This window comes from Mastomys coucha, unplaced genomic scaffold (genome assembly GCF_008632895.1).
Source record: "Mastomys coucha isolate ucsf_1 unplaced genomic scaffold, UCSF_Mcou_1 pScaffold21, whole genome shotgun sequence".
NCBI lineage: Eukaryota > Metazoa > Chordata > Mammalia > Rodentia > Muridae > Mastomys > Mastomys coucha.
In genome coordinates, this window is record NW_022196904.1 from 37,570,524 (window position 1) to 37,579,919 (window position 9,396).

Below are 9,396 nucleotides of genomic sequence, written 5' to 3' on the forward strand. Positions count from 1 at the left end.
AAAAGAGCTAGGTAGTGGTGGCACATGCCTTTAATCCCAGCACTTGGGAAGCCAGAGGCAGACTGAGTTTGAGGCCAGCCTGGTCTACAGAGTGAGTTTCAGGACAGCCAGGGCTACACAGTGAGAACCTAAGTTGGAAAAACCAAAAACTAAATGAACAAATAAAAAACCAAAACCAAAACAAACAACAACAAAACCCAAACCACATCTTTTAACTCCTCCTATGCATCTGAGAGCTGAGAGGACCCCCAGGATGTCAGAGTACCAGACATACACTTAGTGGATCTAAATCTGCCCTGATTCTCTCCTAACTTACAGGGGTGTCCAGATGAAGTAAGTCTGATGTCCCATGGCACAGCACATCGGGCTCCTGCCTCTTGGTTGCCTTCTCCGACCGGCAGGTGCTCTTCCCAAGCCCACTACTATGTTCTTCCCCAACTCTTTACTTAGGTGAGTGCAGCCACGTCAGACTCTTGTTGTTCTAGCAGGTTTCTAACACTGCTTTGTATTTTCAGTCTTCCAAAGGCCAATCAAGTTTGTTTCTTCCAAATGCAATAGATCTGACTTCATATAATTGTACATGCTGGGTATGGTGGCACATGCTCTTGATCTGAGCTCTGGAGAGGTAGAGGTGGGTGGATCTCTGTGAGTTCGAGACCAGCCTGATCTACATAGCAAGTTCCAGATCAGCCAGGGCTATATAGTGAGAAAAAGAATCTGTTTCAAGAAAAAAAAATAGTTGTATAACAAAGATATTAGTCCATCTTTTCTGGACTGGATCCTGAAGTACCAAGTTGTTGTTGTACCAAGTTGTTGTTGTTGTTGTTGTTGTTGTTGTTGTTGTTGTTGTTGTTGTTCTTCTTCTTCTTCTTCTTCTTCTTCTTCTTCTTCTTCTTCATTTTTTTGTTTTGTTTTGTTGTTTTCCAAGACAGGGTTTCTCCATATATCCCTAGCTGTCTTGGAATCCACTCTGTAGAGCAGGCTGGCCTTGAATTCAAAGTGATCCACCTGCCTCTGCCTCTCGAGTGCTGAGATTAAAGGTGTGTGCTACCACTGCCCAACTCCAAATCTTCAAACTGGACAAATCTTCCAGACGATCTTTTGTCAATACACTGGTTGTTACTTACACCAACAGACTCACATCCTCAACCTAACCAGTCTTAATATCCCACCAAAACCCACGACAGGCTATTGCACCCCTAAGACCTACAAATTCACCAGCAGGAAGCGCTCTTGAGACTCTCTAACCCCTCCCTGAGGAGCCTTCACCACTTTGTCCCTCAGAATGGGCCATCCTCAGCTCTGTCCCTCTCATGAACATCTGTCAGACCAACAAGAGCCAGGGCCACATCGCCTTATGCTCAGGTTGAAGGAGCCACTTAAGATGGGGCATTCACCCAAATGTCTATGGTTTGACATGGCCCCATGTGTTGGAGATGAAGTGTAAATGTCAGTTTAGGATGTGTGGAAACATTGAGCCATTCTCACTCAATGGACCATCATAGTCTAGAGGACAAGTTGTTGCCAACCACCAGCTCCGAGATACTACACTTCGGCCTGCTTGTCTCTGCAGAACCTTCCCCAAGGGAAGCTGCCCCTAGGATCCCTGACTCTGCTGACTCGATGCTGTGGCAGTACCACAGCTTATCCAATAAACTGTACTTCTGCTTTTTTTCCCTGTGGTAATGGTTATGGGCATGGCATGCTCATGAGTAGGGTCAGCTGTAGTCTCTACCGTCAAGTCCAGGGGAGGGCAAGGCTGTGGGATGGTTCAGTGGGGGATTTGCTAAATGGGAAGGCTCGTGCTTGTGATGTCGGTGTTTATCAAAATGGTAAAACAAGTGTTGAGCACCTTCGAAAATGTTCAGTGAGACTATCTGGCAGAAAACGTGAAAACACCCATGGGAAGTGTAGCGCAGCAGTGAGCATCTGCGGTGTAGGGACGAAGCTCTGAGATCTACTGCCAATACATAATGGAGTAAGACAATAAGGAGCGGAGTGTTGTGGACATGCCTATAATCTTAGAAATTGGAAGGGGAGGCAGGAGGATCAGGAGCTCAAGGTCACCCTTAGCTACAGAGCAAGTTTGAAGCCAGCCTGGGCCACATGAGACCTTGTCAAAAAAGAAAAAAAAAAAGCCAAAACACACAAACAAAATACCTACTAAAGTTATAAGCAAGCAAACAAGCAAACAAATACAAAGCCTAAAAAACACCCATCATTCTTGTGTGGCTCTAAATTTAGTATTTACACCCCCAAAGTTCCCACAGCAAATGAGAAATGCCAGGCCACAAGTAGCTATGTGTTTTGTGTGTGTGTGTGTGTGTGTGTGTGAGGGAGTGAGTGTGGATTTGCACAATCACACGATTTGTTTGTGAGAACTTTGACCCATAGGTTTATCTTTGTCCCCTCTTCACTATTGATCTGTTTGGTTAACAGCTTCCCTTCTTGACTCTGTCCTGTGCTACTGCTGATGGGAGGTATGTCCCCAACCCTGCTATCCCCTACCCTCCCCACCCCCCTGTTTAGACTCCCCGTGGCTACCATTTTAATTTTGAAGAGGTAGGACATCCGGAGGTAGCACCGACCATGACGATGTATGTAGAAAAGGTAGATGGGGCCGAGGACCCAGAGGTACATGGGAGGCACCCAGCTCCCGGCAGCTCGCAGGAAGCACAGGCTGAGCAAGTGATAGGCTGCAGGCTCCTGCTCTGTCTGGTTCCAGACCTGAATAGAACATCAGGGACACCACTGGATGTTAGCCACCACCCGAGTCCCAATCTTACTTGTCCTTAGGGACAGACCGCATGAAAATATTCCAAGCTCTATCTAGTGTGCCTTTTAATTCTCAACGCTTTTCAGCCTAACATCAACTCCATAAGGCAGATGAAGTTATATTGACTCAGCTTATGGAGAAGTAGAGGCCCAAAGAAGGTAAGAAACTTGCCTAATGCCGCTCAGATGGGAAGCAGTGGTCCCAGGGCTTGCTTTGAACTTGTGATCCTCTGGCCTTAGTTTCCCAAGTGCTAGGCTTACAGATGAGTGACACCACATCTGGCTTGGCTGTTACGCATTATAAGAACTCTGGTGCTACTGTCCCCATTACATAGGCCAGTAGACTGAGGTACCAAAAGGGAACTGCCCCATTTGCATCCACACAAGCAGGAAGTGACAGAGCCAACTGTGTCCTTCTCTGTCAAGGAGGAATTACAGAATCTCCTCCTGCCTGAAAACGCCTAAACAGTTGGGGCTCACAGTACGGTGCTAAGCACAGAACCAGCTTTCTGTGAATACCATCTCTTTACTGCTAATCTGGCCCTGACCTGCTGGACTCCAGGCCATAGAATAGTGTAAGGTAGGGACAGAAGAAATGCAAAAATGGGAAGGTTTGGGGCCCTTCCACTAGCTTTATGCAAATAAAGTCCCCGGTGGCTGGCAGGGGTTTTGCAAGGACTCGAGTTTGGTGAAAGGGTCTTGGTCTGTCGCTGCGCTGCGCTGCGCTGCTCACTGGTCTTGCTTCCGGAGGTTAAGAATCTGAAGTCGGGGCGGCTTTTCCCAGCAGCACCCACAAATCCTTGGAGCAGAGAAAGGAGTTAGACGGGCTACACTCACCCTCAGGTCGGCGCAGGACTCTCCAGGCGTGGCCATTGAGTGCCCTCCGTTCATTAGTCTGAATCTGTCTGTCTCAGAGCAGCCTGCAGAGTCCGGCTCCAAGCCGAGGAAGAGGCGGGACCGGCCAGGTTTGACTGGGATTGGAGCTGGAAAGCCGAGGCTCCAGGGCAAGGTCCAGGCTGCATACAGAGGTGGAGTGGGTGAACGCGAGGCGATTCTGGAATCTCTGAAAAGTGCCGGGACCTCTCCATGCTCCCTCTCTGTGGGAAGTCCCAGCCAAACTTTCTGCACACTTTGGACCTAGCAACTGCAGGAAGGTATCCTGCGGAAGGAGCCAAGAGACTTAGTAACTTTCGCGTCCAGCAACTCGGGACAGTGGTTGTCTAAATGCAGGCCCTGGGAAGAATGAGAGATGCCTTATTTTGAAAAATATTTATTTATGGGTGTATTTGCCCTTCTACTTATTTATTAGTTTTTGAGATAGGGTCTCACTATGAAGACCAGGCTAGCCTACAACTCAAGCCCCTGCCGCCTACAACTCAGCCTCCTGTGTGTGTTTTTTTGTTTTTGTTTTTTGTTTTTTTTCGAGACAGGATTTCTCTGTGTAGCCTTGGCTGTCCTGGAACTCACTCTGTAGACCAGGCTGGCCTCGAACTCAGAAATCCGCCTGCCTCTGCCTCCCAAGTGCTGGGATTAAAGGCGTGTGCCACCACTTCTGCCCGGCTCCTGTGTGCGTTATTTAGAACCAACCATCTTAATAAAGACCTTAGCATGAGCTGGAGAGGTGGCTCAGGCGCTCCGAACTCCCACTGCTTTTGCAAAGGACTGGGGTTGGGTTCCCATGACTCTCTTCCAGCTGCTGACAAGTATCTGCAAGGACAGCTCCAGGGGACTCAACACCTTCTCCTGGCCTCCACCTTCACGTGTGTGCATCCCCACATCCATACAAATGATGAAAAAGAAAACAACCCTTGAAATGATTTAAGCAGTGCAAGTCACACAGCACCAGCTCAGTAAGTTAGCTGTTAGTACTGATGTCACCATACAGTCCACGAGTTACCGAGCAGCAGCTTAAAATGCTACGGCACAAACCACTAATATGGAAATACAGCCTCTATTATGAAATGGATTACAGCACCAACAGGCTATCAGAAGAAGCCAGTGCTCCTAAGTCAGGGGAGTGGGGAAGAAGGTCATTTTCTTTTCTGTTGCAGAAGTCTTAAAGCAAGGGGTGTACCTAAGGGTACCATGGGTTGTGCCCAGCAATACAGACAGTCAGTCAGACAGGCAGACAGACAGACAAGTGACTCTATGCTGTATTATCGTGCTTGCACAGATACGCAGTTGGAGATGTACTAAAGTCGAGGTCACAGGGAACCCCATTTCCTTTGTACTTTTCTCTTTGTGTAACAAGTTTGTACTCCTTCCAAGGTAGGGAAGAAAAACTGCCCCAGACAGACCAACCCAGGTGCTCTGCTCCAGTGAAGGAGGAATGCAGACCTCTGCCCTGTCCCCACCCTGTCACTTCTCTGGTCTTGCCCCCACCTTTTCCCACAGCCTCTCTTTGGCAGGGCCCAGGCAGGATGGGTTCTCCAGCTTGGCTTTGCCCCATCTTTTGGGGTCGCCTATGCCCGCAGTGTGATTTACAGTGTTCTTTCAGCTGTCGGCTTCTGAGCTTTCGGCAGGAGTGGGCTCTCGAAGAATTCCCAACTGAGTCTGAAAGCTGTGTTCTGCAAGCCTGGTGTCCTTGAAACTTCACATTCTCTTTGTATATTTGGGTCAGCTTTGGTGGGAGGTGGCGGCGAGGACAGAGAAGCCACAGCCAATCCTCACAGACGTAGCCTCCTTCCAGGAATTTTTCTTCACAGGCACACAGAGTCTGGCTCACAGGCACACAGAGTCTGGCTCACAGGCACACACAGCCTCAGTCACAGGCACACACAGCCTGGCTCACAGGCACACACAGCCTCAGTTACAGGCACACATAGTCTGGCTCACAGGCACACACAGCCTCAGTCACAGGCACACACAGCCTCAGTTACAGGCACACACAGCCTGGCTCACAGGCATACAGGGCCCCATTCACAGCCATGCACAGTCTCCTCTAGGAGTTTTCCTTCAGAGTGACACATGCATATCAATGTCAGAGGATACCTGGAGTATCCTTATCAGGAAGGAAGATAATCCACATCCTTGGAGACAGAGTTTCTTAATATTCTCCCCTTAGACAAGACAGTGAGCCCAGGGATCCTCCACTTGCCCAGTGCTGAGGTTGCTGTTGCTGGCAAGGTTCTGGGGGTGGGGGGTGTGTGTGTCAAACTCAAATCCTTATGGTTGTGAGATACTTTACTGACTGTCATTAGCCTGAGGCATCCTGCCTTACTCTCTGGTTACCCTAGTACTCTCTATGTAACCCAAGCAGGCTTAGGACTCATGGAAGTCCCTATGCCTTAGCCCTCTGAATGATTATAAGTCACACCCAACATACATGTGTGCCCATGCTGGGGATCAAATTTAGGGCTTTGCTAGGCATGTACTGAGCTATTTGCCCAGCCCTTTAAAATATTTAACATCTTATTTTCAGACAGTATCTATAAGTTGTCCAGGTTGGTTTTAAATTTGCTCTGTAGTTCAGGCAAGCCTTAGACTTATCTGGCTAAAACAAGATTTTTAATATACAGTCAAGTACTGGTGAGAGACAGTGATGGCGTCGGGGGAAGAACTAAATAAATTTCTAAAGGGTTGAAGTGGAAAACTGTCTGGGCTGCTCCTTCCAGAGACTGCGTAGAGTCCTCCAGGACGCCAGAGGCGCAAGCGGATGTCCTTCCCGGCGGAGCGAGTGTCAAGTCGGTCTTTCTTGGGGGCGTGGGCGCAGGGCCGCGGCGCGCCTGCGCAGAGCAGCCCCGGGGCGGGTCCTGGGCTTGTCAGCCCAGCGAGGAGGAGGAAGGAGCCGGCTGCGTGCGGTGTGAGGGGCGGGACCGGGCGGGTTGCGGAGGGTAGGCACGCGGAGGCCGGGCCATGCGTGCGGGCCGGTGTGCCGCGGCGCTGCTGCTGCTGCTGCTGAGCGGCGCGGGGCCGGCGATCGGCTCCGAGGACATCGTGGTAGGCTGCGGGGGTTTCGTGAAGTCGGACGTGGAGATCAACTACTCGCTCATCGAGGTGAGTCGCCGCGCGTGGCCGGGTGGGCTGTGTGATCCTTGGCCAGGCTCTCGGCTGCTCTGCACCCTACCCCAGCCGCGCCGAGGAGAGGGAGGCCGAGAGGGCCTGCCGGACCCCGGCTCCCCCATACCAGGACCCCTGAAACTCTAATCTACCCAACCCATATTGCAGAACTCGGAAACCACACGTGTCACTCTCCGTACTCCAAACCTCAAGGTTCGGACTTATCACTCCTCCATCCTCCCTGCGATGCATTTAAAGAGAATCGATTCCCATTGCTAAGTCCTGTCATGGAACAGTGTAACAACCTCTGGGGCTGCGAAGCTACCTCTCCTTCCCCACCTGTCCTCTTTAAAGTTGCCAGCCACCTTGCGTAGTTGCTGGAATTAGACTAGAGATTTGTGAGGTTATTTTTGACTGAGTCGAAAGCTAATGTGAAATGGTTATCAGCCCAGTGGGATTCTGACCCAGAAAGCCTGTGAGAAGAAGGGGTTGGGCAGAAGTAGACACAAGGGACTGAAGAGAGAGAGGTAGGCCAGATTTTCCCAAGTGGGGTGATAGTGCCACCAGAGAAGGGAGGGAGATGGGAAGCGGTAAAGACAGGTGCCCAAGGAGGAGAAATGTGGGAGTGCCAAAGAGAAGGGCACCGGAGGTCCCCTTGAGCTGTCCCAGTGGTCACCTTTAGTGTGTCACTTGGGACTGGGGAAAAAGGTGAGAAGCTGTCCCCACCCTGAATTCCTGTGGCCTTAGCCTTTCTCCAAACCCCAGTCTGTTCTACCTGTGTTAGAAGTAGTAGAACCCAGAAGCATGATTTCCCAACGGGGAGAATCAGTTGTCACCATCCAGGCTTTCTCTTTACTGCCCCTCTACCTGGGCTAATTTATATTTTATTTTCTAATATTTTGAGACAAGATCTGGCCTCAAATTCACAGTACCCAAGGCTGGCTTTGAATTCTGGACACTCTTGCCTCCTTTTCCCACAGTGCTGGATTACAGGAGGATGCCCTGGTTCCTTCTACCAGTCTTTTCCTCTTAAGGGCTCCTAGGAACTGCTGGGGCTATACCACCAGGTGCCGTGCTGACTCCTGGCTTTGCAGCATTGGGCATCTCAGAAGCTGCCTTGGAAGGCTTTTCAGCTTGAGCCTCCTGCAGCTTTGGGAGGAAGGGGAGGGCAGTCAGGGGTGCCCTCATCCCTAACAGGGATTAAGAGAGCAGAGAGTAGGTTTTGTGGTCCATTGTGAACTTTGTTGCTCCAGCCCTAGGGCTCCTTGGCCTCCTCTTTGAAGCAACCCATCCTTTTGTAATCTCTGCTTACAACATCAGTCATTTCATGCATGTAATCTCCACATAGGGTTTTCTGATCTGTACTTCACAAAAGATTCATATTGTAGGGTCTGGAGAGAAGTATGGTAGCCATGCTTTTGACTTTAAATTAATGGGCTTCTTAAATACATAGTATAGTGAGGATTTTGGATTTTTTTTTTAAATCACAACAAATATTATATGTTTTCATTTTAATCCCAGGTGTGGGATATGGGGCTTTAGATTGTCCCCAGTATCTGACTATGATTTGCCTCATGTGCTAGCAGGGCAAATTTTGCCAGCTGCAGATAGTTTCAGTGAGTGAGTGACATTTGGAATTCTGGGGACTCTTTAGAGGGTATGTAAATACTAGGGCGTGTGTTGTTGGTTGGCTGTTTTAGATATCCTGACAATGAAGATCAAACTGGTTGGTCACCCCTAATCAGCAGGAAGCAAGCAGTCTAGCAATGACTTCGCCCCCTTTCCCCTCTGTTGATTTTTCTCTCCTGTCTAGTGTTCGGGATTGAAAGGGTGGACCTAAAGGGGGTGGAGAAGGCTAGAAGAAAAAAATAACTCACAAAGTAGCCAAAGGTATGGTTATAATGTAGCAAGCCAAAGTAAAATAATAAATAGCAACTAGCAGACACACAGATAGCAATGTATTACCAAGTTGGGTGTTCAAAACATCCGTTGACTGAAGAAGTCAGCTGGACTCCTCAATACAGAGAGCCCTGGACAGAGCAGGGTGTCCCCTCACAAACGAGTAACAATGTATGGAGATGATATTATTAAATCAGGTGCTTACAACATCTAGCAAAAACTGACTGGGGAATTGAGGTATCAGCTGGAGTCCCGGTAGAGCTTTCTCTCCATGTTTGAGTATCCCACCCCTGAACTTGTGATTTCCCCAGGGACTTTTATATCATGGGATGAAGAATAGTAACATCTGTTGGGAATGGTCTGCCTTCCAGCTGTGCTCAGTGATGTTTTACTTTTGGGGTATTTTGCTGTTCTCTCCCCTCCCTGTCACAGGGATGGGGCCCGCCAGTCCTTGGAAGACACTTTGAAACAAGCTTGCTTAGGTCAGACAAGGAGAAGGGACATCACTGCTCCCAGAGCCAGCTTCTCAATGAGCTCAAACAGCATGTGACAATTTACCAATAGAGTGTATTCTACAATATGTAAATATTATGGCTATTTCACAGTCTTTCCTCTTCCTCCTCCTCCTCCTCTTCCTCCTCCTCCTCCTCTTCCTCTTCCTCCTCCTCCTCCTCCTCTTCCTCCTCCTCCTCCTCCTCTTCCTCCTCCTCCTCTTCCTCCTCC

At 49.3% G+C, this 9,396-nt stretch overlaps 2 protein-coding genes across 4 annotated transcripts in view; one reads left to right on the forward strand and one right to left on the reverse strand.

Annotated features, from left to right (window-relative positions):
* The window catches only part of Abcc6 (ATP binding cassette subfamily C member 6), a 54,776-nt gene extending 51,004 nt beyond the window's left edge, over nt 1-3,772 (reverse strand). For both annotated transcript variants that reach the window (XM_031384304.1, XM_031384303.1), the window contains exons 1-2: nt 3,613-3,772; nt 2,545-2,727 (exon numbers count right to left, since the gene is read on the reverse strand). In XM_031384304.1, the coding sequence (XP_031240164.1) occupies nt 2,545-2,727; nt 3,613-3,666 (237 nt within the window). In that variant the 5' untranslated portion in view covers nt 3,667-3,772. The remainder of the gene's footprint in view (nt 1-2,544; nt 2,728-3,612) is intronic.
* Nucleotides 3,773-6,494: 2,722 nt separating this feature from the next.
* LOC116102241 (nodal modulator 1) overlaps nt 6,495-9,396 on the forward strand; it is a 53,119-nt gene continuing 50,217 nt past the window's right edge. The window contains exon 1 of one of the 2 annotated variants that reach the window (XM_031386696.1): nt 6,495-6,771. In XM_031386696.1, the coding sequence (XP_031242556.1) occupies nt 6,631-6,771 (141 nt within the window). In that variant the 5' untranslated portion in view covers nt 6,495-6,630. The remainder of the gene's footprint in view (nt 6,772-9,396) is intronic. The other variant, XM_031386697.1, reaches the window with a different exon arrangement.